The 26,516-nt window shown below is 41.3% G+C and overlaps 1 protein-coding gene across 1 annotated transcript in view; it reads right to left on the bottom strand.

Moving 5' to 3' along the window:
* Positions 1–14,546, bottom strand: part of LOC131910750 (uncharacterized) — a 280,595-nt gene extending 266,049 nt beyond the window's left edge. Inside the window, exons 1-4 of the mRNA XM_059262637.1 lie at positions 14,421–14,546; positions 13,298–13,404; positions 5,028–5,101; positions 4,556–4,732 (exon numbers count right to left, since the gene is read on the bottom strand). Of these exons, the coding sequence (XP_059118620.1) occupies positions 4,556–4,732; positions 5,028–5,101; positions 13,298–13,404; positions 14,421–14,546 (484 nt within the window). The remainder of the gene's footprint in view (positions 1–4,555; positions 4,733–5,027; positions 5,102–13,297; positions 13,405–14,420) is intronic.
* Positions 14,547–26,516: the final 11,970 nt, after the last annotated feature.

Genomic DNA, 26,516 nt, shown 5'->3' with positions numbered 1-26,516 from the left:
CCATGGCCCTTTCTCACACCTGCCCCAGATTTCATTTTCCTGCCATTTAGAATACAGTCATTAACTACCTTTTTAGTGCCACCATGTTATATATGCATACTGTTAAAGATGTCCTTTCCATCTACCCAGCCTCAGGCTTTACTAGCTTAGGAACCTGTGCCAATACTTTGCTCTCTTTGAAATTATAAGCAGCTGTGGCTTCTCTACCTCTCTCCCTTTTCAGCTTCTGTAATTCTCAACCTCCCTTCCTCAGAAGTCTAGTTATCATCAAGCTGGCACTTCACCAGCAGTGAGCAAAGAGGATGATGAGCAAGGATGCTAGGATCTGAAAAGCAGTGTGCACAGGAAAGAGCAAAGCAGAGCTGAAGCCATGCAACTCCACAATGACGTGTGAGCATCTCTCTGGAAACTCAATGGTGGCCTAATACATTTGCTAGTTGCCTATAAAGGAAAAGCTAATAGTAAGTGAAAGAATAGGAGATCAGCTTTCCCTAGAAGTTGGTATGCAAAGTCCAAGCATCCCAGGGCATGGCAAAAGCAGGCAGGAAGGTCTGAGTGGTACCTTCTCTCCTGATGCTTGCTATTCACATCATAGCAAAATGCCTAATATGAACCCAGGACATCGGCTGCACAACACACTGTAATATATTTGAGAAGATCTCAGTAAGGAAGCTTATAAAGATAGCTTCATGATGGGATACACAGGTGGATAAGAAGGACATCTAAACTATCCTAAAATCCTAGAAGACTATCCAGGAGCTGTTCATTCTACCTGTTTCTAAAGGCAGGTGTCTTAGTGACTTTATTATTGTGGTGACAGAACACCATGACCAAGGCAACTTATAAAAGAAAGCACTTAATTGGGAGCTCCTGGTTCCAGAGAGTTAGAGTCTATGGCCTCATAGTGGAGAGCATGGAAGCAGGCAATCAGGCATGGCCCTGGAGCAGTTACTGAGAGCCTACATCTTGAGACTGGATCATGAGGCAGAGAAAGCTAACCGGGAATGACATGGGCTTTTGAAATCTCTCAGACTACCCACAGTGACAACAAGGCCACACCTCCTAATCCTTTTCAAACAATTCCACCTCATGAGCCTATGGGGGCCATTCTCATTCAAACTAACACAGCAGGTGTGTACTTACTCATTGCTCTTTTACTCTACCTTGGGGATCAAGCCACAATATATTTGAAATCTTTTCTTATCTAAAGTTTATTTTAGAAAACCCCTCTCCTGAACCTTCTCTCCCAGACACTGTCTTTTATGTAATAATTTTATATTTCCTTGAGATAGCTCATATAAATAAGTAGCATTGGAATTCTGCCATCACTTAAGACACTTTTCCTTTAAAATGCATCTTTAAGGGGCAAGTGTGCTGATATATACTTGTAAAATGATAATTTGTGCTAATTACAACAATACCATGGAGGGAATGTATGGCTCTTCTCCTTTATCTAAGTAATCACATTGGCAGACGGTCTAAAATGTTCTTAAAGTTGTTTAACAAGGAATGTTGTGTTCTATGCTATCTGGCAGTTTCTAAATTCACATATTTAAAATATTCTTCCTTGTTCACAGACCATAAAATTGCACATCTCATTTGCAATTGAATTTTTAGAGGCTCTCCTAAAGTGGGGGAGAGATGCATCAAATGTACTTTTTCTAAATTGGCTGTGTTCCAGAACAGACATGGTAAACCCCTCTCTATTTCACTGTCTGACTAGATTGGTACAGATGCTAAACATTTCCTGGATTTTCCCATAAAGCTCTTTTCATCTTTGGTTGTTTCCACCTGGCTCTACTTTGGGTTATAGCTTTTCTCTGTTTTCCAAAATCAGGGCAACCATCACTCATGAAAATTGCTACTTTCCATGCTCTTTCTTATCTCTCTGAGACAGCTACTTAGTCCATGGATGATTCCCAGAGAACGGAAAGTGAGACTTGAGAGCAGTGAGATCTGCAATTATAAATATGTTGACTTTTTGCCAAAAGAAAAATCACAAAATGTCTGTACATTTTACATTGGTTGTGGGTTGATAGAATACCATTTTGGAGATGTTTTTAAGACTATCTTAAGAAGATGCTTTTAAAGTTAAATCACTTATTGTCATTTTATTAAGGTGACTCTTAGAAATTTAAGAGTATTTCTGTGACTCATGTTGCAGGGTATATTTAGGTTCCTTTTGACTAATGCTTGCCAGCAATATGTACTTTTACCTGAAAATTCTCTTTTTCTGAATTGGGTAGCAATTTCTTCCAAATTAAAACATTCACTCTTGGAAGGAGAGAGGAGGCTAATGAGACTTGGGAAGCAAACATCCCTCAAGTCTGAGGAAGTTCCTGAAACTGATAGTTTTCACAAGGTACCTCTCCAAGGTTACACGAACAATAAACAATTACTGGAGAGAAGAGATTCTCCTGCTGTACAGAGCTCCCTGCAGGAGGACTTCCAATAAGTGAAGCTGCTTGCAAATTGTACACCAAGCTCCAGGAATGGAATTTTCATGAATTGTCATCCATGTTGGGCTGGGCTTTTCAGAGATGCAGATGGCTTTGAGTCATCTATACTCCTGTAAGTAACTCTCACTCACATGCCTATAAGTAACCCCAATAAACTTGGTTCACCAAGTTGGACTTTGGTGTAATTATTACTTTGATCAGCTGTTGGTGCATTATCTAGGGATAATCAGGCTTTTGTTCATGTCTTCCAGAAAAAAATTCTCCATCTCTGTCTCTGTCTCTATCTCTGTTTCTGTCTCTATCTTTGTCTCTGTCTCTATCTTTGTCTCTGTCTCTATCTCTATCTCTCCTCCTCTATCTCCCCCTCCCCCTCTTCCCTGCCACAGTGAGTCTGTACCACATGCTCTCAGAGTGATGTACTATGCTGGCCCAGGCCTAAGGGAATAGGGGCTCATGGCCATGAACTGAAACCTCTGATAAAATGAGCTGAAATAAGCCTTTCTCCCTTGTTTGGCAAATAAAGACAACAGTCACAAAGACCTGGGAGAGGATGTGCCCTTTGACTCCATTGTGCATTGCCTTCTTCTGTAGCAGCAGAGCTCCAATTTCAGCATGAAACTTGGCTCATCACTAATGATAATGTATCCCAGACTCTCTTGCAGCTACCTGTGGCCTGGTGACTAATTTCCAGCAAAGGAGATAAGGACAGAAGTAGCCATGTCTAACTATTTCTACTCAGGCTTCTTCTCTTTCAATGCTTGGAAATAGAGACACTATTGAATGACTTTTGGACATGAAATAAAAACAACAGCTTAGGAAATACAAGGTCTTGATGACTGTTATGGTTGCCTTGATTGCACAGCTGAATTTGTTGTTTAAAACATAACTCCTGAGATGAAACTAAAGGAGATGTTGTACACAAAGTGGCCAATGTAGAGCTAAGATATGGTAGATACCCAAGTGTAGGCAGTTGTTGATAGCCCTCCATCTTCTCACAGGCCCACAGACTTGCAAGAAAAATACTTGCACATACCAAGCAAGGAAAGTAAGAGCTGAGCTAATCTATTTGATGTGAATATGGATGATGTGCTTGCAGAACGTAGCAATCTCTGAGCTGGTAGAATTTCCCCTGAGCCTCAGGAGTTAAACAGCACAAGCTAACCTACTGGGATATGAAGGGCCTGCTCTGTACAGGTGGGAATCATGATGAGGCTGCTAAGTGGGACCAGCAGAGAACACATCTGTGCCAGCTCATGCTTCATTACTTCAGAGTTTCCCTCAAAAAGCTATTTGGTCATTAAATTCTGATGTCTTCCGGCTTGCTCATTGGTGAACAGGAGAGCAAAGGCAGCAAGTTTTAATGACTTCTTTCTTTGTAGGTATAGAATCATCAGAGCTTAAAAGAGATACAGCTCCCAGGACAAGAGGAACAGCCACAGGTATCAGCAGACAGAGGATTTACCTCCATAGGTAGTGGTAGGATGGATGATCAGAGCTGTCTGTCAGCCAGAAAATAAAGAAGCTTTTCCCTACAAGTAAATTACTACAAGGGAATTCTAAGTATTAAAGATTCTTTCTTTATTTATTTGTAAATTTCTAGAATGTGTTTCTAGAATTTGTACAGAAAAATATGATTCATCTAAAGGGCAGAACCATTAAAGTCTGAAACCCAAAATAGAGTGTCAACTGAGATGTTAACTATATTAGCCTGGTGACATCCTATAAACAAGAGTGTTATCCTTCAAACCCCTGTCTGCACCAGAGCCAAGAGTCTTAGTAATCTGGCATTCCAAGGCCGGTCCACCTCATCTGCCCAAAGAAGGGTGAGTTCATGCCTCCACATCCTTCACCACAAAGCTGTGTATCATCTGAACTCAATGACAGCACAGGTCGTCAGTGAGCATGTGTACACACACACACACACACACACACACACACACACACACACACACACACAAAGCCCCAAGCAGAACCTCCTTAGAAGCTATACAGGCATGCTTGAATGGAATATCAGGTTCCTGTTCAGGATGCCCAGGTCAGATGAGAAGAACAGCAACTGTCACCAAGTGTGAGCATAACCAGGACTGAAGTCACACCTTTGGGTCCTGCTGAGACTGGCAGCCTGGATTTTTGTTGATGAGCTGCAAGGGTGTGATCCAGCATGTCATGTCTAATAACTTTCTCTTTGGGAGTCCGATGGGCTGAGAGTTCTGGGCTGCTCATGTTAAAACCTGGATTCCCGGCACCTTCTTTTGCGTCTGTGTGTTCTTTAACTAGAGCAGAACAAGGGGGTCAGAAGATCACACAATAGGCGGACGGATTCCAATGCTAAGCAGAAAATTCCTCCCAGTAATTCTTGTGCAGAAAGACTCAAGTGTATCGTCCTCAAATGTCACCAAAACAGAATTAGGTTAAAATTAACTCTTAAAAAAAAGAATAAATGATTAAAATAATTACAAATTGCACCCTGACAAGCTAGAGCAAAATTTCGCCCACAGCCATTTGTCTGTAATTAGTTAATTAATCCTTACACAAATTATGAGCAATAACTCATCAAGCAAGGCTCACCCATCAGAAATTCAGCCGACGTGGATTTCTTCTGCTTAGTTGGCTTCACAGCCTTCTGCTGAAACTTCTGGAGGGAAATTGTTAAATGAATAAATTAGCTAAAGAATGAAGATCATCATTTATGATCCACAACTAACACAGTATTTTAAATATGGGATGGCGGATGGCATTGAAATGTCATTTAATTTACATCTCTCCTAAAGGGGTCAAACACTAATTGAACATCAGAAGTGGAAGAATTAAATAAAATAGGATAAGAAAAGTTAATACAAATGCCAAATGAAGGTCACATTAAAATACTTTGTTTTTATCATTTTTAATTAATACAAAGAGCCCTCAACAAATTAAGAACACTGGAAAACTTGCACAGTTCAATTTGCATTTGTTCAGACTGTTCTAAGAACAAGCTCATTTTGGTGGAATGGAATTATTGTGTAGAAAATCTGCATATGGGCTGGGGGTAGGCTCAGTAGGTGGAGTCCTTGCCTAGCAAGCATGAGGACCTGCGTTCGGATCCCTAGAACACACAAAAAGCCAAATGCAGGATTGCATGTCTTTAAGTGTTCCTATAGTAAGATGGGAGACATAGACAGGAGAATTCCTGAAGGGCCTGGGTCAGCTACCCTGGCATACACTGTGATGAGAAACAAGAGACTCTATCTCAAGGTGGGAGGTGAGGATCTACATCTTTGAGGTCTACATACATGCCATGGTACCCACACAGACAAACATGAACAAGAATACATCTCTCTCTCTCTCTCTCTCTCTCTCTCTCTCTCTCTCTCTCTCTCTCTCTCTCTCTCTCTCTTCTCTCTCTCTCTCTCTCTCTCTCTCTCTCTCTCTCTCTCTCACACACACACACACACACACACACACACACACACACACACACACACACGACACCTTATATGTGCTGTCTGTTTGCTCTTGGTTGTATCCATATTTGTTTTAAACTGTTTATAGGAGTCCGGTATGTGATTTAAATACAAGCAGGAATATATACAATCCAACTTTGGGAAATTTCAGTAGCAGTGAAGACAATGCAAAATTGCAAAATACCAAGAAAGCCATATTCAATGCAGAGTCTCAAAGATTTCATGAGGTACCACACCAGGGAAAACTAGAATTCATTATATCTGAAAAGCCTATTAATATTAGTGTGCATAATAAATGGTCAAAAATGGAAATGTATAGCCAGAAATATGACTTGAGCTTCTACACTCTTATAAGTTCCAAATGAATCCTGGGTAACTGTCAAATTAAGTTAAAAAAAAAAAAAACTGTGCTAGAAATACCCGAACTCAGACAAATGAAAAAATTCAAGTTAATAAGAAGTGAATGGGCACAAAAGATGAAGCCTGTAAGAACCAGCAAACTATGGAAAGGGCACTCCATCTCAGACATTTTATCAGGATGTAAAGGATGCTCCTTCTCAGACAGCTTATCATGAAGCAAAAGATGCTGCATCTCAGACAGCCTGCAATAATGCTTCTGAGGGCTGTATTCAGAATGAAAAATAACACCTTGTCCACTGTGAGAACCCTGATGAGTTATGGGGGTGTCTAGTGTTCCAATTTTTAGTTAAAGTTTTTACACTAAGTCTGACTCCTTTTAAAAATACTTCTATCAGTCTTAGAGCATCACAGATCAATTAAATTATCATATAGTATGTCACAACCAGAAAAATGTCAAAAGGGTTTTAAATTGATAGGCCCTAAATAAACTAAAATCCAAGGCCTTGTTTTCTAAGAATCTGTTCTTTCAAACAAACATTTGGTGTACAATGTGTTACAGTTATTTCATACACTAGAAACAAAACCAACAGGGAAAGTAAGTCTACTCAAAAGATATTTGGAAGCTGGGCCTGTTAACACAGTCTCGCAATCCCAGAACTTAGGAGCTGAGGCAGAGGGTAGCCTGAAAGTTCAAGGAAAGTAAGACTTTATCTAATAGAATATTTAAAAAAAAATTGGAGAGAGGTATTGAGGTGTACGCTTACCATCCCAGACCTCAGGAGGTTAAGATGGGGGGATGTCAAGTTTGAGACCAAACTGAGCTACCCAGCTAGTTCCAGACAAGCTTGGAGCACTTTGTGAGACTCTATGTCAAACATCTTCAAAAGCCTCCAACAGCTACGTCAATGTATTCCTTCAAAGAAAATGTAGGGCAAGGCTTACTTAAGTTCAGTAGTTTTTAAGCTTTGCTTTTTCTCTCATTTTAAGAATTCTGAATTACTCGGGGCTAGAGAGAAGGCTCTACAGTTAAGAACACAGTTTGCTCTTCCAGAGAACCCGAGTTCAGCTCCTAGCACCCATGTCAGATGGCTTACAGTCTCCTGGGGAGTGCTATACTCTAGACAACTTGGGCACCCACCACCCATCCACACACATAGACATGATTAAAAATAAAGAGTAAATCTTGTAAAAGGAATTCTGAATTCTTGATATTTCTTATTTACATTCATAGAGTATATTGTGCATTGAGCACTATTGCTCTGTTTAGAAGATAAATAGCATCCAGAAGGTTGTCATGGATTCTGGTACACACCCTGCAAATTGCTTCAATGAATGGAACTGTAGTCATGTATCAGTTAGCACAGGCTGGGATAGGTGAGATGATCAGCAGGAAAAGGCACTGGCCATACAAGCCTTGTGACCTGAGTATGATCGCAGAAACACACATAAAGAGAAAAGAGAACTGACTCCACAAAGTTGCTCTCTGACTTACACACACACACACACACACACACACACACACACACACACACACTAATAATAACAACAATACAAAAATAATGTTCTGTAGATTACAATGTAAAGTAAGTTACACAATTGAAATGGTTTCTGTTTCAATTTTAAAGCATTAGACCATACTCATTAAAAACTAAGTAAACTCCTAGAAACACGTAGTTCCCAATGTGTCCTGACATTTTGTTAGGAACAAGGTTGAAGTGTGATTTTTTTTTTCACAGCCTTCATCCGAGATAGCAGCAGGTACTAGATTTCTTGACATGGTTCAGTAAATCTGGCACTTCAGTCCTTTCCAATTGAGTTCAACGTGCTTTTAAATAGATGGAAGTGGCCCTATGGATAGACCTCATTTCTGTCCTAAGAACTTCAAATGAAATTACACACTTGCTTGCTAACGTTAGAAAGGTCTCAGAGATATTCTGTGAAGTTCACGTGTTTTAAAGAGACTCGATGTCTGGTTGCACACCCCCCAGGCAGGTCCCCCTAGAGGGTTACCAAGTGACATTTTGTATTCTGTGACCTCTTAGCTGCTAACACATGTTCGAGAGGAAATGAGGAGTGATTTCCGACTTCTCTCCACCAATTTCCTCACTTTTCTCTCCTTTACACATGGGCACCTTTAAACGGTGTAAATTGCATTTGTCTCCACCCCTTTCTCAATTCAGACCGCTCTCTCTCCTGGTGAGATTTTTATCTCCTTACTGCATAGGACATGACCCCTCTCTTGTACTCGCATCATTATTCCACTCATTACCACTTAAGGAAATGCCATCGTTTTAAATAAATTCACTTAAACTTGTCAAATAATCTGAAGTGTGCTTCAAAAATCAAATAAACTAAAGGAACAGAATGTAGTTACCATCATCTTCCTGCTTCTCCCTGATATCAATTAAGCTTTGAAGAGAAGCAAAGTCATCTAGAAATCTGAGCCAAATCTCCAACAACTATGTCCCAGACTCGTTTCCCTCCAAATTTCTATTTCATTGATACCTAAATGCAAAGTTGCTTTCTACATCAAATCAAAATGAGCGGTTTCTCGTCTAGCATTTTAACACGTTTTTATTGAGGTGGGAGAAGAGGACATGAGATCAGTCCTCTTAAATGTTTAAGGGGATATACTGTGGTGTTACATACTACGATGGTGTCACATACTACAGGATAAACCTTAAGCACAATGTCATACAGATCTCCAGAACCCACTCATCTTGTAACACATTTCTGTCATGTATGTTCTTAAGTAGAAAGGAATCAATTTCTCTTTAATTTTGGAAAGATCATTCTGTTAATATGAGTGCCGTACATACTGTGGAAGAAAACAATGATTTTTGTTCTGTACAAAGTTAGAAAAAACACCTGAAATTTTGGAAAGGTGACAGTGTTTGAGAGAATGACAAGTTTCCCATGATATTTTCCTTTTCACTAAAAAGGACCAAATACATTTTGATGCCTGCACTCTCAACTGGAAAGGAAATCTCTGATAGAGCAAGCCAACTTGAGCAACAGCAAATTCATTTATAAACAGTGACAACCCAAATCCATAAGTTTGTAAAAGAATGTGATTGTTGTCGTAAGGAATTGGTCCCGGGGAGCTGCTGTTCAGCTCTGGCTGCACTCGGCTGTGGTTGTGGAGTGCAGGGAGGTCTTTTTAAGGCTGGTGGGCACAGACCAGCCAGAGAGAGGATTCTGCATACTGTACGGATCATCGCTCAGTTCAGGGCAGTCACATCGCATCTGGGATCAGCCAGCGTGCTCTATGAAACCGTCAGTCCTCATTTGTGTCTGCCTGTTTTCTGTCTGGTTGTAAACAAGGCCGGCTCAAGTTGTCTCCCTACCGTTATCCACATGGGCAGATCTCACAGTCAGATGGAGTCAGAGACCTCAGAGCTCCACTTGCTTCTTGCATACAACAGCTCTAGGACACACTGGGTAGTCACAAAGAGAAGCCACTTCTGGATGACAGGGTCCTCAGTCCCTTTCCAAAAATGCATGCCTTTGATTTCTACAGAAGCTGGCGTGGTGTGTCTCTTCCATGAAATGAAATTGGGTTTTTCCAATAGTAGAACAATTGGTTTTTGTTTTTTTTTTTTTTTTTTCAACAGACAAGCTCAGCAGATTCATCTGGTTGGGAGTGGGGGTGGAGATGAGAGTGATCATTCTGTTGTTTCCCTGCTCGGGGGCTTCATGTGAATCGGGCAAAAAAGACATGGGTGGAAGCACTATCAATCTGGTCCAACTCCAGGAAACTAACCATGCTGAATTGCTCTGGGGCAAGGGGGATGTAGTGACGCAAAGGAGGAGCAGGTACACTGGTTTCTAGTCTCGTCCACCTTGGCCTTTACACACACACCAGAGCCCGAGCATGGCTCTGCAGGACCTTCCCCTCAGTAAGAAAACAGGAGGGGAACCGTACTGGAAGGCCCTGGCAAGTGGCATGGAGGTGCAATTTAGCACGGTCACTCTCTTGAATCGCCCTAGCCAGCTGGCCTGTCCCTGTTTGGAGTTCCTCCATGAACCTGTTTTGTTCTCCCGGTCTATTACTTTGTCAATTTAAAGGAAAACAGCCACAGTGAAAAGCTTGCAATTTGCACCTGTCTGCTCTGAGCATTCTGTGTCAGATCTGGTGGGGAACAACACTGGCCCTGCTAATGAGAATAACATGGGGGATGGGCTGCAGGGGGTGGGGGAGGGGCTTATGGTTTGGACTCTTGTGTGACTGTCTAATACGACGGGCCTCTCCATTTTCTTGTGTAGACTCCCTAATTTAAGTTAATTCAAGTTTTTGAAAGTGACATTGTGCACCCTTTAAGGAAGTGTTTAAATGTCATATAACTTAGAACTGAATCAAGGCTTAGCCTGGGTGGCCTCAGATAAGAAAAGAAAAATCTAATGATGAATTATTCCCAAGTTATCAGACCTATAAAAGACTTGTGGAGATGTTTACTTATGAAATTAGCAAAGAAAGAATGTAAATTTAAATTTTTTAAAGCTTGTTTCAGAAGCAGAACTAATTTTGGAAATCATGTCAAATGTCTGAATGTAAATCCTGGGTACTCAGCTTAAGGTGCCTTTAAAATTTGGTTTACTGAGATCAAAATAAAATGCAAGCGTTTGCCTATAGAATTCTTTCTAGATAGAGGTCAATGTGTATATCCAACTCGTTGTAAAGTTTGAGGAATATGAATTCTCCACCACTGCAGAAATGTCAGCCGGTAGCATACTCTCTTAAAAGTTCTGTCCCCTTTTGCTCTGATTATTTCAAGGCTGTATCTGTAAAATCCCACCTGTTTTGAAAGAGTTTAAATTAAGTGTACTAAGAAAAAAACTGTAAGCATAGTTTATTAACATTTCCCCAAACTTTATTTGTTCGGAAGAACCGTCATCCTTGACATTAGAATAATTTGGCACATTCCTGAAGAGGGCCTAAAATTTAGAAAACTACCAACAAAGCCTGGGAGACTCCTCCAAGGACCCCCACTTCCTGCGGATTCGCCAAGGCCCCTCGTTGCACTTCCTGATGAAATAATAACGGATATGACAGAGGGTTAAATGAAGCTGAGGTGGTAGCAAACGTGTGTCACCAGGAAGGGGCGTAATTGAATAGAGTCCTTGGCTGGCATCCCGCCTGACAGATGACGTTCCAGCTCGCTAGGCGATGACCCTTCTGTGCAACTTCAGGAGCTTCGCCAGCCCTGGCTGAGCCCGCTCAGGTCAAAGGGCTGAGCCATGTGTAATTCAGAGCAGAAGAGGTCCCACGTTCACTCCACAGAAACAATTACACTACTTATTTCGCTCCAGCCCCGGCCCAAAACTCTCCAGCCTCCCAGCTTCGGTGCAGTCAATCTAATTCTGCCCCTGGGCGATAAGCCACATGAAAATATGTGGCGCTGTGTTTATAAATCTAATCAAAAATAGAAACAGTGGACAGGCGCAGTGAGGTCCCCTTATGGATCATGGGAATCCTGAAATTCTGAAGGCGCTTTTGTTTAACTTCTATAGGACTCTTGGCTCTGTGCTCTCTGCCCCGCTCCTTAATCACCCTCTTTACTCATGAGCGCTACAAAGGACGCCGGAGCTCTGCGCAGTCCTGTACTTTCTGTGCATGGATATTATGAAAAATTGAGCTAAAAAGGCTGCTTTTAAAGGAAAATATCAAAAGGGGGACTCTGTTAACATCAATCTCACCTTTCTATCCATGTCGTCTGCTCTCTGCCCCTGGCGATGCACAGATTTAAATCGAGTTCCTGGTAAAAAGAAAAATAATATGCCAGAATAAATTGGCCCGATCAGAAGATACATGAAGAAATTTGGGGTTGCAGGGCTCTGATGCCACTTAAGAGTCCGAGAACACTAAGTATGAAGTAAACTGGGCCTAATCTGGTGTCTTATTGTGGATGTTTCCTTTTTCATCAGACTGTTAAAGCCTTCATCCAGTGAATCCTCACAAAACAGGTAACAAAAGCAATCTTTAGGAAAAAGATTCAGACTTAACTCAGACAATAACAATTTCCTATCTCCAGCCCAAAAGGTAAAAAATTTATACTCCACTAAAGATCTATGTGTATACCTTAGAATGCTGGATTATTTATCTAAAAAAAAAAGGTCCAGTTTTGCAACTGCCATAAATACATAAAATCTGATAAGGTCAAGAACAAACATGTGTACTTTGAGCCAAGCAGATTAAACTGCAAATATCCAGCAAAGATACAGAATGTAAAAATCTTCATGAGGGGAAATGGGTTTTTAACACTTTTACACTCTTTGGAGTCCGGCAATAGGTTAGCAACTTCAAGCTCTCCTATTTGGTGTTGTTTTCAGTTGACAAAAATATTGCACTAGAATGGTCTGGAACACAAACGATTATAATAAAGGGAAATTTTTTTAAAAATGAATAATGACCTCAGCATTTTTAAATAATTATAAAATGCAGCAAAGGTATCTTTTAACCTTAGAGTTTGCCTTCTGAAATGGCCATCACGATCCAGCAATAAAATAAAGTACGTGGTCTATGATGGATACCCTTCACATTTCTTACTCAGAGCTGTCAATTATGTTTTAAAAGTCACTTCCTGGAGTTTGTGAGAGCTTTTAATGCCTATCAATAGTGAAGAAACTGAAGGACCTTTGTCACTCTATAGCTCATGCTAAGACTGTTACTTTTTATGTAAGTAACATAGAAGATTAAAAGATTACATTAAACGATCTTTTCCTAAAATAAATGATACGTGCTTAAATGAATAAAATAAAAAGCAACAAAATAGAGAAAATTTAGATAATTTGCAGAAGTTGAAGTATTTGTCATCCCTCCCCCACCACCACCACACACACACCATCGTAACTGAAGAGTAATTCAATTGCACGTATTTTGTAGAACCACTGTGGAATGAAAATGTTCTTTTGTTCCTTGGAATTTGGTCTTAGTAGTTAATGCTTATCTTTTGAAATGTTTTTAACTTGCAGAGCTGCTGATTTCATTCTCTTCATAAACACACTTTGCAGAAATGTAATTGGAAGTGGACTTGCCTGAAGACCGTATTTATGGCACCCTCATTGATGTCAATAGAATACTCAGAAAACATTGACTGAAGCAGATCACCTTCCTTTTTCTGTAGGTTACTTTCTTCACCTTCCTAAACAAATATCCAAGATACAACATTAACACAGTAAGAGTGTAATTGTGAAACATGATCACTCATTACCTCATATCAACTTTATACCTGAATGTGAAATGTGGCCTAATAGAAACAAGCATTATGTCATTTAAAAACAGTGATCATTAAAGGAGAGAGAAAATGCCTTTTCCCTCTCATGAGCAAATGGTGTGGCCCCAAGCATCTCCCTCCTGGGGGATTTCTGGAAGCTTGGGTCAGGCAATATTTGCGAAAAAGAATCTCAGTCCCCAAATTTCTGTGAACTGGAATTTGGGGAATGTAGTCAGATTCCTCACAATTCAGGGGCAAACATCAGTTTAGGACTGATGAGGAACAAACAGTTCACCTTGACCCTCAGGAAACTCAGCAAATCTATGACATGACTGGGGACAAGGTTGTGGCCCTGATGGAAATATTGGTGTGTGAAAGTGTGTCCCTAATGCAATTCCTGGAGCTTGATTTGAGGCCCTTCCAGGCAGAGGAAAGACAACAGTCACTAAATGAGAGATGGGAAAGAGCCTTCAGCTGCTAAGCTTTCTAGAAAATCAAATGGCTGCACATAGGGTCTGAGTTCCAGAAGCAAAAGAAGGAAAGGGAGCAGGAAGGACTCACTGCCCCCTGAAAAGTGATGAAAACAGCTCTGAAAAACATTGGGGAATGGATGGACAGACCGCAGAGTCAGCAAAGGTAAGCATAATGGGAATGAGCGGAGAGGGGACAATGGGAATGAGTGACAAGTTGATAGGCTAGTGGGTAGAATTTGACACTCAGTAATGCCAATGAGTCAGTGATGAATACACAGCGCCCACATCTGCTGCAAAGCCTAGCCACTGAATAATCACCTAAATATAGAGCCAGTCAGAAAACTGTGGCATTTGCTAATCCATCTCAAAAATCGACTTTATCCAAACTCTCTTTGCTTTGCAAAATGTAATAAACTGTAATTTACAGGACAAAAACCACCCTTGGTTTGGACATTTTTGGGGAACCCTTACCTCAGTAACTAATGAGCCCATGATACAATGCACACTGTTGTTACAGATTTTGGAGTCCAGAGTGGTGCGTGTGTTGGAAATCATGTTTCTTTCATAGCCTGCTGCAAACATGGCTAGCAGATTCATGGCCGAGGCTCTGACTGGCAAGTCACCTGTCTCCTGCACCCTACGAAGTCCAGGTTGAATAACCACAGCTGATTTATAGAGGCACTTTTTTGTTGGTTTTAAGGATGGTTTCCCAAATGTCTTTCACTGGAATTGTTAACTTGTGCTGCAAATCAAGCCTTGGCGTGGCCAAATCTCTGCCGACTGGCTCGTTGCTTTCAGAGAGGGATGAGCATAGCTACAGCTGTCACTCTACGGCATTTCTCTTCTCAAGCAGACCAGCAAGGACAAAGATGGAGTCAGACAGAGGTCACACACCAGAGGCTGCCTGCAAACATGCTTTGGTTAACCCTGCACAGCAGTTTTGAAAATATTGAGCCCTTATTTTAAAATGACAAGATGGCAATTAAAATACCAGGTTCTGGATCCTCTGGCAATATACAAAATTTGCCGACACAGGGTCAACATTTGTGGTTGGCAGTGATGGGCTGGGGCTGGGCATACAGTGTGAGCAATATACTCCAGGCCGACAGTCCCGTCCCTCCCTGTTGCTGACCACACACTGAAGCGCAATATCGTAAGGATACATACAGTTGTTGTACTCACTGCTGCATCCTGAGAGCCTAGGGCAGAGCCAGGAAAGCACAGGGGGCTTAATACATAGTTAATATAAATGAAATGTTCGGAGAGTAGATAGGTCCCTTAAAAGGGTGGCTTTAAGCAATAGAATATGCACAAAACTATCATAAGACATGTACCATCTATATACAGGCAGGCCAAATAAATTCTCTAGATCTTAGGCAGAGAGAGTGCTCACAAATTATTTATCTCTGTATCTGGCACTAAAAGTAGACCACAAGTCAGGCAAAATGCAAGCAAATAGACCCAGCACCTTCTACTCATTTATCTTCTTTTCTGGAACCCACAGGCATCAGATAAGAACGTTCTGGAGAGGGATGAGACTAGCCCTGGCACCCATGAAAACGTTCTTCTCCAGTTCATTCGCCCAGGAGCTTCCTGCCATCTAAATATATATTGAGGGGTAAATGAAAAGAACGATACAAAACATGGCTTGGAAGGGCATGAAGACAGAACTGATGAGACCATGTCACAGAACTGGGGTCACAGGGTGGTCAGTTAACAAATATGTACAATATTTATTTGTGCATAATCTAGAGATGACTCGGTGCCTTCAAGGAGTAACGGCGCCTGCCTTTATCCTGCACATGCACAGACCCTTCATAAACCAGGAAGAATAAATCAGCTGAAAACCTACTAAGCGGTTTCAAAACTCTGATGTGTCAGCCATGATTTGGGTCAGTGTCTCCCCCAAACCCCAGAGTTAGAGGCTTGGCTCTCCAATCTTTGACACTAGTGGGGAGTGGGGAGATGTTGAAGAGATGGAGTCCCGTGGAAATTAGGTAGCTGAACACTTGGCCTAGGATACCAACATACTTTCTCTGTCCCCTTCTCTCTTTCTCCTCCTTCTCTCCCTCCCTCTCCCCTGCCTGTTAGCTGCCATGGATACTGCACTCTCTCTATAATACACTACTTCACCACAGGCCCAGAACAACAGCGCTAACTCAGCACAGACTGAGGCCTCAGAAACCATTAGCCTGCATAACATTTTCTTTCTTTTAACTTTATTCTCTCAGGCATTTTGTCACAGTTTGAGCTAGCTAGCACAATGGCCTAATGTGAGAAGAAGAGCCAATGGGATCTTCAAACACAAGTGGAATTCACACTTGCTCCCTGGCTTTTCCATTGGCTCCTTGGGTACTCGAGGAAAGAGGAGGTGAGATGAGTCCAGAGAAGTGGGTCTAAACAGGGGGCAGTTTTGCCTCCAGATTTGCCAATGTCCAGAAATATTGATATTGCCACAGCTCAGGTAATCCAATTTTATGTGGAAGTTAGAGATCGGAAATGTCATTAAACACCCTGAAATGCATAGACTCTCCCTTTGCAAGGTACTATGACAGAGAACAGAGACCTTAAAGGCAGGAAGAAATAATGATGGCATACATGTAACACAAAAAAAGCAGACTAGGAAACTATTTGAGAGGAAAAAGGGACCAGAAACTCCATGTAAGGGAGGATCAGGCAGAGGAGTGTGGGAAGTGGTGAATCACAAAGTATAATGACACACATGCTAGAATAGAACCAATTATTCTGAATGCAAACCTTTAAAAAAGTAACAAAAATAAATAACCAAAAGAGTGAATGAATAGACTTCATTGTTACCCAGATACTGGAACTAGCACACAATTTAACATAATGTACGAAAGGCTCTAAGACTGAAAAGTAGAAAATATACATGAATAAGTGGTGGACCTTGGGAGAAGTGTATTAACTATAAAAAAAAAAATGAAGTAGACATGGGAGGACTGGCTACGCAGTATGTAGATAACAAATCGTCGTTAGTTATCTCAAAGTGACAGACTGCAGGACCAGTTGATCCTAAACGGTGCAACCTAACTACCATGGAAAACAGGAAGAGGAAAAGAAGACCTGCCACTCAGGGACCAGAGGCACCTGCCCTCTTGAGCTCAGCCACAGACTGAATTGGGTGCTCAGTCAGAATCTCAGCCAGAAATCTGGCAGGGAAAACCTGGGGGTCAGCTAAAGAGACTGAGCTGGGAGCGCCACATGCCCTACACAACACCGCAGGGAAGATTCAGATGGCCCAAGTTCCCTGGATAACTCAGACGCCATGCAGCTCTACAAAACATGCCAAATAGAACAGGAGAATCTGGCAGAACGTCAGCTCTGTGAACATCTGAAACCTGAGGTTTGAATGTGCTCTGTATCCCTCACACAAATCTGCTGGCAGAGGATGAACCACACCGGCTGAGGGTGTTGAGGATGAACACTGGGTGAGCACCAAGCTATGCAAGCTGTGAGGGCATGGAGGAGCCACGACAAATGCTGAATGTCATACCTCCAAAACAATGTAGGGCTGTAGATATAACTCAGCAGGAGAGCAGTTGCAGCCAAGAGGTCCTGGGTTCAGTTCTCAGCCCCACCAGAAAAGAAGGAAGGAAGGAAGGAAGGAAGGAAGGAAGGAAGGAAGGAAGGAAGGAAGGAAGGAAGGAAGGGAAGGAGGGAGGGAGGAAGGAAGGAAGGAAGGAAGGAAGGAAGGAAGGAAGGAAGGAAGGATAGAAAGAATGAATGAGTGTTTGCAGAATCAGTTAGAACTCAGCTGCTAAAAGCACTTACCACACAAGTCTCATGCCCTAAGTTTGATTGCTAGAACCCATGGTAGAAGGGAAAAACCCACCTTCAAAGGTTGTTCTGTGAATTCCACATGCATATTATGGAACACAGATGCCTACACCTACTCTCTCTCTCTCTCTCTCTCTCTCTCTCTCTCTCTCTCTCTCTCACACACACACACACACACACACACACACACACACACACATACATCATCATCATCATCATTATTATATCATCATCATCACAAATACAATTTAACTTCTTAATTTTGGAAATGAATTGTTATTTTAACATCAGTAGCCACACATCACAGTGAAGTTATATTTAACAGGTGCAACAATTTATTAAAATTAAAACAAGCCAGACAATAACACACATACAAAAAAAGAATAAATAGCCTTCAAGGAAAACACTCAGAATCCTATTTGTTACGGTGTGTTGGCTAAGATGTCCCATTTTCAGCAAACATTTACAAGACAAAGACAGAAAAATAAGTGTGACCTATATTCTGGAGAGTAAGCTGTCAATAGAAATTAACCCTGAGCTAAGCCAGTAAGGTTTTGTTCACCAAAGTCACCAGCTTGTTGATTATAACTATGAGCAAATAGAAGAAACCAGGCTTGAAAATTAAGAGAAAAATATAAGGAGAAAATTAAAAGCGTAATTATAAAGAAAAATATACCTTTGAAACTAAGAGTCCCAACCCATCCCACCCTACCCTGCTAAAAAGATCATTTTTTAAGACTGTACTGAGAAAATAACCATAAGAGGTAAAAACTATCTGAATTTTAGGAGAAAATTTTTATGACCTTGATAGTTTTTCATGATTAGATAACAACACCAAAATAATCATCAAAAGAAACTGAGAAAATAATACATTAACTTTTCAAATTTAGTAAGTTTCATCTTTAAAAGAAGTTTATACTAATTTTCTATTGCAACTCATTATCAGAAAATTAATAGCCTAAAATACCCATTTACCAGCTCACAGTTCTATACTTCAAAAGTGATGTGCCACAGCTGACTCTCAGTTCAGACAGAACTTAACCTGACTGCACTGTCCTCTGGAGCATGGGACTCTTCATGCTCTCCTGTTAGCTTCTGCAAGAACCAACATGACAAGACTTGTCTGGCCTTGACAATCTACCTCTTAAGGCCAGGTGATGTGTGGCTTTAATTTCCCCAAACTCCTTCCCAGCATACCTAGATTTAATAAAATAGCTAGCAGAAACTTTGGAGACCTGGAGCTTGAGGGTTATTTAAAAGTTCTGCCCACTGAAACACATGAAGAATGGAAAAAGCAAACTACAGTTTTTAAGTTGTACATCTAATAACTCGTATCCAGAACTTCGAAACAATGTGTAATTGAAAATTAACTTAGCACTGGGTGTAGTGGTGCACACCTTTAATCTTAGCACTTGGGAAGCAGAGGCAGGTAATCTCTGTGAGTTTGAGGATAGCCTGGTCATCTACTTGATGAGTTCCAGGACAGCCAGAGCTCATAGTAAGTCCTCTTGAGAAACAAAAACAAACAAAAAAGTTACTTGTCACTTAATATCTGACATAAACAAAAGGAAGGAAGGAAGCTTTATTTTGGCTCTGGTTTCAGAGATTCCAGTCCCAGACTGTGTTGATTCAATGCCAGTTAAACATCTTGGTAGTAGGAACTTGTGGTAGAGTATATGTATCTCATTAGAAAGGAATCAGAGAGCAAGGGACCAGGGACCGGCTAATGTGGTGATATTTTATTTGTGCACCCTAACAAAGCTTATCTGAGGATCGGAGGAAAGAGCCAGCCACTGTATTAAACATAGAAGTCAGGCAATGGTAGCACACGCCCTTAATCCTAGCATTCGGGAGGCAGAGTTTCATCAGGATCTCCGTGAGTTCAAGGCCACACTGGGAACAGAGCCAGACATGGTGGCACACGTCTTTCTCTTTAATTCCCAGCACTAGTTAACTATAGAGGTCTGGAGGTCTGTACAGACAGACAGGAAGTGATAGAACTGGGTAGAAAGAGGAAGTGATGTAGCTGGGCCGAGAGGAAGTGAGATAGCAGAACACAGAAAGGTTTATAGGCATGAATATACAGGAAGCAGCTCTCTCTTGGCCGAGGATTTCCTAGCATAAGAAATTGTGGGTATGGCTTGTTCTGTTCCTCTGATCTCTCAACTTTCACCCCAATATCTGGCTCTGGGTTTTTTCTTAATAAGACCTTTTAGCAATTCATCTTACAGGGTAAACCTTCAAGAGTATGTCACAGTAGCCTACACCCTCCAATGGGGCCTCCCCTCCCAAAGTCTTTACCATCTTCAAAAATCACACCAGTAACTAAGGCCCCTATAAGCTCATATATTTGAATACTTGGTCATCAGGAAGTAGAACTACGTGAGAAGGATTAGAAGGTGTGGTCTTATTGGGGTGGGTATGGCCTTGTTGGAGGAAGTGTGTCACTGAGGGTGGGCTAGGTTTCAATGAGAGCCAAGCTCAACGGCTCTCTTCCTGTTGCCTGCAGATCTGGGTGTAGAACCTTGTGCCTGCATGCCATCATGCTCCCTACCATGATGATAATAGACCAAACTGTAAGCCAACCCAATTAAATGCTTTCAATTATAAGAGTTGCTGTGGTCATGCTGTCTCTTCACAATAATAGAACACTGATTAGAACAGTCATAAAAAAATAAACTCTAATTTTGCCAGTTTCCCCCAAATTAATATAGCAACCAATAAAATACAACAAAAGAGCTAATTCATAGCTGTTTTCCAAGATTTATCCACCCCAGTTTGTAACTGATAAAGGAGAATGTGTTTAATCTATTTCAGTTTTTGTGTTGTATGTTGGTTAGGTTTATCACTGTAATTAATGCAGATACACATGTAATTGATGTCATATTCATATGTTACACTGAAATAATAAAAATGAATGAAATTAAAACTTCTTATGTTTTAAATTTTAAAATACTTCTTATGTTGTTTCTTTTCTTTGTGACTATGGGAATGTGCACTTGTGTGTGCGTATGTGGGCATGCACATGATGTAGTATGCCATTGGAGGTCAGAGGACAGCCGTGAGTGACGGTCCTTGCCTTCTACCTTGCATGAGACAGCATCTCTTTGTTTCGGTAACTGCATAAGCCACCCTAGCCAGTCTACGAGCTTGTAGGTGCCTGTTATCCTGCTGGATTTATGTGGGTTCTGGAGATCTGAACTCAAGTCCTTTGGTTTGTGGGACAAATGCTTTACTTTGAGCCTTCTCCCTAGTCTTTACATCATTTTTTGTAGTTTTGCCATGTGTTACAAGTTGAAAGATTCCCCAAAAGTAGAGATAATATAGCCCAGTACTGATGAATGAGATCCCTTTTGGAAAGTCTTCACACATGCTGAAACTAAGGTAAGGTAATTAAGATGGGTCTAATTGAATATTTTTTTTTATTTATAGAAAGTAGAAACTTGATGACAGAGACAGACATGTACACTGCAAAAATACCAATGTACAAGAAGGGGAAGCTGAGGACATGTTCCTGTAAGTCAAAGGTTGATGATGGAAGCTAGAGAGAAGCACAGAACCCATGGTCCTTACAACCCTTACAAGGAACCATTCTAGCTGACACCTCAATTAAAGGCTTCTAGGCTCCTATCCAACCTACTGGATGAGAAAACTGATCATCAATCTCATTGAACTATGAACCCCGTGAGCTGCAATAGCAACCTACCTGCAAGCTATACCCACTGGTGCAATAGGGGAGTAACCAACCTGACATGGTTAATGTGGCCAAGAACCTGAGACTACACAGATTAAAGCAGTACCATTATTCTTCTAAACAAACATAACAATAAAATGACTTCTAGTGGCATACTGCTATACCCATAGACCAGGGCATCAAAATCCTCAACGAGGAAGTTTCTACTTGCAGTAGATGACAATTAACACAGATCTATAACTGAACAATGTGCAGGGAGCAAGACTCTGGAACACTCAGCCCTAAATGGGATGTCTTTATCTCTTCCTTCCCCTCAAGATCTCTGTGGAAGAGGAGATGGGAAGACTATAAGAACCAGAAGAAGTGAACAATTCCAAAAGAAGAATATCTTTCAGACACAACAGGGATAGTGAACATATGAGCTCCAAGACTGTGACGGCACACACAAGACCTACACAAATCCAAGTCAGACAAATCCCAGCACAGAGAAGGAGACATGAACACAAATTTCCACCCCTCACCAAGAAGCTGCTGTGGATATTGTTCTGTATAAATAAAACACTGATTGGCCAGTGGCCAGGCAGGAAGTATAGGCGGGACAAGGAGAAAGGAGAATTCTGGCAAGTAGAAGGCTGAGTGAGGGAGACACTGCCAGCTGCCGCCATGACAAGCAGCATGTGAAGATGCCGGTAAGCCAAGAGCCACGTGGCAAGGTATAGATTTATAGAAATGGGTTAATTTAAGATATAAGAACAGTTAGCAAGAAGCCTGCCATGGCCATACAGTTTTTAAATAATATAAGCATCTGTGTGTTTATTTTATAAGTGGGCTCCGGGACTGGCGGGACTTGGCGGTAGCTGGAGAGAAATTCTCCAGCTACAAGAAGCCATTTTGCAGTTTATACCTGCAGAGAGAGGAAAATCCATTTTCTTCACTGGAGTAACACTGGGTATATATAAGTCACATTCCAAAGTAGTTAGCCAACACAAAATGGACTCTGTGCAACAAGTGTAGTGTGTGTGTGTGTGTGTGTGTGTGTGTGTGTGTGTGTGTGTGTGCGCAGTCTTTTGTTTGGGTCTGCATTCAGATTTTTTTAAGAGAGAAAACATGAAATTAGTTGGGTAGAAGAGGAGAACTTGGGAGGAGTTGGAGGAGGAAAAAAAGATGATTAAAGTATATTGTATTGTATGAGAAACTTTTCTCAAAAATTTAAAAGTAGACTGTTAGTCTCCAGAACTGTTATAAAAACAACAGTGATGTTTTTGTACTTTTAGAGATCCAAGGCAGATACGCCTGTATTTCATGAGGTGACACCAAGAAGAAGGATGGAGAAAAGCAGCCAGTGTGTTCTAAAACGTTTCAGTTTTAGGAAAAGACCCCATGGAACACACAAATTCCAAAATTTATTACTTTAAAGCTAACTGCTTAAAAACCTTTGTAACACTTTATATGGGAAGCTAAATCTTGATTATGCATGCAGGAAAATGTTGATGTTCATTCTCATTGTTTTTGTTGTTGTTGTTTTGTCTGTATTTTTTGTTTGTTTGTTGTTGTTGTTTTTGAGATGAAGTTTTGCTATATAGCCTGGGCTTGTTCGGAACTTACTATCCTCTTGCCTCAGCCTTTTGAGGGCTAGAATAACAGGCATGCTCTCCAATACCCAGCTTATCCTTAGCTATCAGGTGAACTCTGACCCGTGTTTACAGTTGAGCTCTGCTTTTGCTTGTGAACTCTGCCATCTTGCAGGGAATGCTGCCCCCACCCCACCTCCCCAAGGCTATCATTCTTATTCTCCTCCATCACCCAATGCTTGTTCAACTGTGTTTCGTTTTCCATAAATTTATCATGTTCTCTCATCTACACTTCCTCCCTTCCCATCATACATACTTTTTTAAAAAAATGAAAATCCAAGAGAAAAAAAGTAGGATCTTGAAACCAAAAATTCAGAGAAAGATCTTAAGGTCATTTCTGTCACCTAACCTAAATGTATCGGTCACCTTTGCTCCATTGCAGGGAAGCAAAGAAAGATTCTCCCGGAGTGAGCTCATCACAGCCCAACTTCTCCTGCCGTTCCACATTCAGATGTGCTGTGGCCAACAGCTGCACTCTAAGAAGTAGTGCATCCTGACTGAGCAGTAGACTGACAGACTGTGAATAAAAACCCATACCTGCTTTGTCTAAGCAAGCATTTCACTTTTGGTTCCCTAGCACCAGAAACAAGAAAACCTCAACCAGCATTTATGAGGCGGCACCAACAGGGGAGAAGAGATCGCCTTTGGCAAGCACATGGCTTTCGAAAACACACCTGTTTCTTTGTTATTGATGGTGTGATTAATCGATCCCTGGAATCTGATTGAAAACATTGGGACATAAATCATGCCATATGAGTAGTCCCGGAAGCATCCCTGCAAGTAATTCAAAGCATATTTCAACTGCCCCTGGCATGCATTTCTGGATTAGTGTCACATACCAGTTCACAAGAAGCAACGGGGGCTATTTGTTTATATGGTCACATTTCTCCCCTTCATTTTACTTCATATTCAACTTGACACCAGCTATACATATCAGGACACATGTCAGTGTGGGCTTGCAGCCCTTTGCCAAGTGTCTGAGAATGAGACATTGGCTGGTTCACTAGCGAGGGGAGAACAATGCCCCAGAGTGATATTTTTTTAAGGAACATTATTACCTCACCAGTGTACCCACAACCTGAATTTTTGTAAGTGGAAATGTTCTTCATCAACAAACCTAGGGCCTGGCATAGTCTTGTTTTTATTTCCAAGGCCCACACTTTCTTGTGTATGCTTAGCGTGATGAATGACAATGTTCTCTGTCCCATTTTCTAGGACTAGGAGAAAAATGAGTAGCCCATAAACACTTGCATTGGCAAAGAGAAAGCCACCATGATGAGAAGCATCACAGCAGTTACAAAAACTAGTTAAAAACTGGCTAAAGCCTAAAGCCCTTAAAAATTAGACCGAAGCAGGAAGAAGTAGACCCTGTACTCCTCGAAAGTATACACATTAATGTATGTCGATTGCCTAGAGAATATCACTTTTCTCCTCTGAGTTTGCTTGTGGTGAACCGTCACCACAGCACACTGGGCAAGCTGCATTATCTCCATGTTCCAGATGAGGACATTAAAGCAGCCAAGGGATGGGTGAAACATGCAACCACAAGACTTTGTTAGGTGTCATGATTCAGTTTCCTTATGTTGCTCAGTGTCAGTTTAGTTAAATAATTGGTGACAATCCCTTAGCATTCTGTAATTCTCTAACATCTAGAATGCGGAATCTATGTGGCCATTGAATCCAAACAACTTGAGGGGCCTGGACTTGATCATCGATATAATCACTGTGCTTGTGAGCAAGAGCAGTCCTTCCCCATGTGGTTAGGCTGACTAATGGAATACATACATTCCTGCAAAATCATTTACACTATGCAAAATGGAGCAGCAAAAACAGCAGGGCTTGTGGACAAAATAAAAAAAAAATGAGATTGGGGCAGAGCCCTCTAGAGCATTGTCCCTGACTCTAAGGGAAAAGAGAGAAATCCAACAGACAGTAGCACAGTTTCATGCTTGTTGAACAGTTAAGAATTGTGTAACTACTCCAATAAATACAGTATATCATTTGAAAAACTGGAAATGGGCTGTGGATGTGGGAGCTGGAGTGGCTGCCCATGGTGAACTGTCATGAGTTGTTGGGGTGTAGTTATCTGAATTTAGACAAGAAGTTCTGCAGCAGATGTCCCTCTGTCCTCACTTAAATGGTCCCATCATTTGCATGAACATCACAATGAAGCTTTCCACACATAGTAGGATGCTAGGTCGGCACCTATATCTCAATCCACAGTTAGGCGATCTTCAGCAGTCTTGATTCCAGGAGGATGTTTCCCATCTAGGGTCCTTCAAGATCTGCATGTGTAATATAATAGATATTACTTTATAAAAATTGAGACTTTGATCCAGCTTGTAGCTGCCTTCTTCAGTGAGCATTGATAGAATTGATGGAAATGACTTATCCCATAAGCTGAAGGATTTGGAAATTGCAGTGATGCTTAAACCTCTCTGTCAGCGACTGCGAGGACATGAAGGAGCCACCCCCATAGGAATTGGCTGCTTTTCTTTATGATCTATAAGGAAAGACCATGCTTTCCTTTTGGAGGTTCTAGTTGGTGCTTTGAATAAAATTACTAAAAGTTAGGGAAGAAATTTAAACCATTCTTCTACTCCCTTGTGTGTAAAGAAGTCCATGCATCCAAAACAGCAGGCAGCAGACGATGATGCAGGTGAGTGGGTGTTTGAAACACAGGTCTGCAGGTACTGTTGTGTCTATGTGGTTTGGTTTGAAGAAAAAATGTGCATAAACAAACCAAAAATTTTGTATATGTCACTCAAATGATTCCCAAATTTGTCATTTATATGGGAACGAAGGAGTTTTCAAGATACTATACAAAAGCTGTGGTGATCAGATGGTCACTTTGTGCCACGCATATTATGAAACTCTTCCATGGTATCTCACAGGAGATACCGAATGGGTTAGGACTTCTTAAGAGAGAGGACAGCCTGGAGAGTCATGGCTTCACATAATTACATCACACCACAGTTGAGGATGGAAAATACTGGGTCTGGGTTTCAGTGAGGAAGGTCCTGACTCATGAATCGCAGATTTTTCCAGCACAGACTCTTACTTTGTGCCAATGTTTTCCCAAGGCAGTCTCTTCTACACAGCCGTCTAGCAGGTGCTCATTTCCACTATGTTGTGTGTGATGGCAGGACAAATAAGACTTCTCTCTGCATTTAATGGGTCCGTGATCTACTGAGTGGAGAAAAGCTCATAAGGGTGAGACACAGTTTAACATCGCAGGTGCTACGAGAGTCATAAACTGAAGATGTCTGTATCATGATTTAATCCAGGGATTGCAGAGATAGTTTCCAAGAAGAGATAAAGAGAAATCCCTGTCATGTCAGCCCACTGGCTTGCTTGTTCACTCTGATGCTGCCCATTTTTACTAACACTCTTGTCTTTGTGCTGTCTTCCTCACTTTTATAGCCTCCTTCATTCCCTTCCTGC

The sequence above is a fragment of the Peromyscus eremicus genome, chromosome 5 (assembly GCF_949786415.1).
Source record: "Peromyscus eremicus chromosome 5, PerEre_H2_v1, whole genome shotgun sequence".
In the NCBI taxonomy this organism is placed as follows: Eukaryota; Metazoa; Chordata; class Mammalia; order Rodentia; family Cricetidae; genus Peromyscus; species Peromyscus eremicus.
Note: the sequence above shows the minus strand (reverse complement) of the source record. Positions and strands in the feature narration are given on the sequence as shown.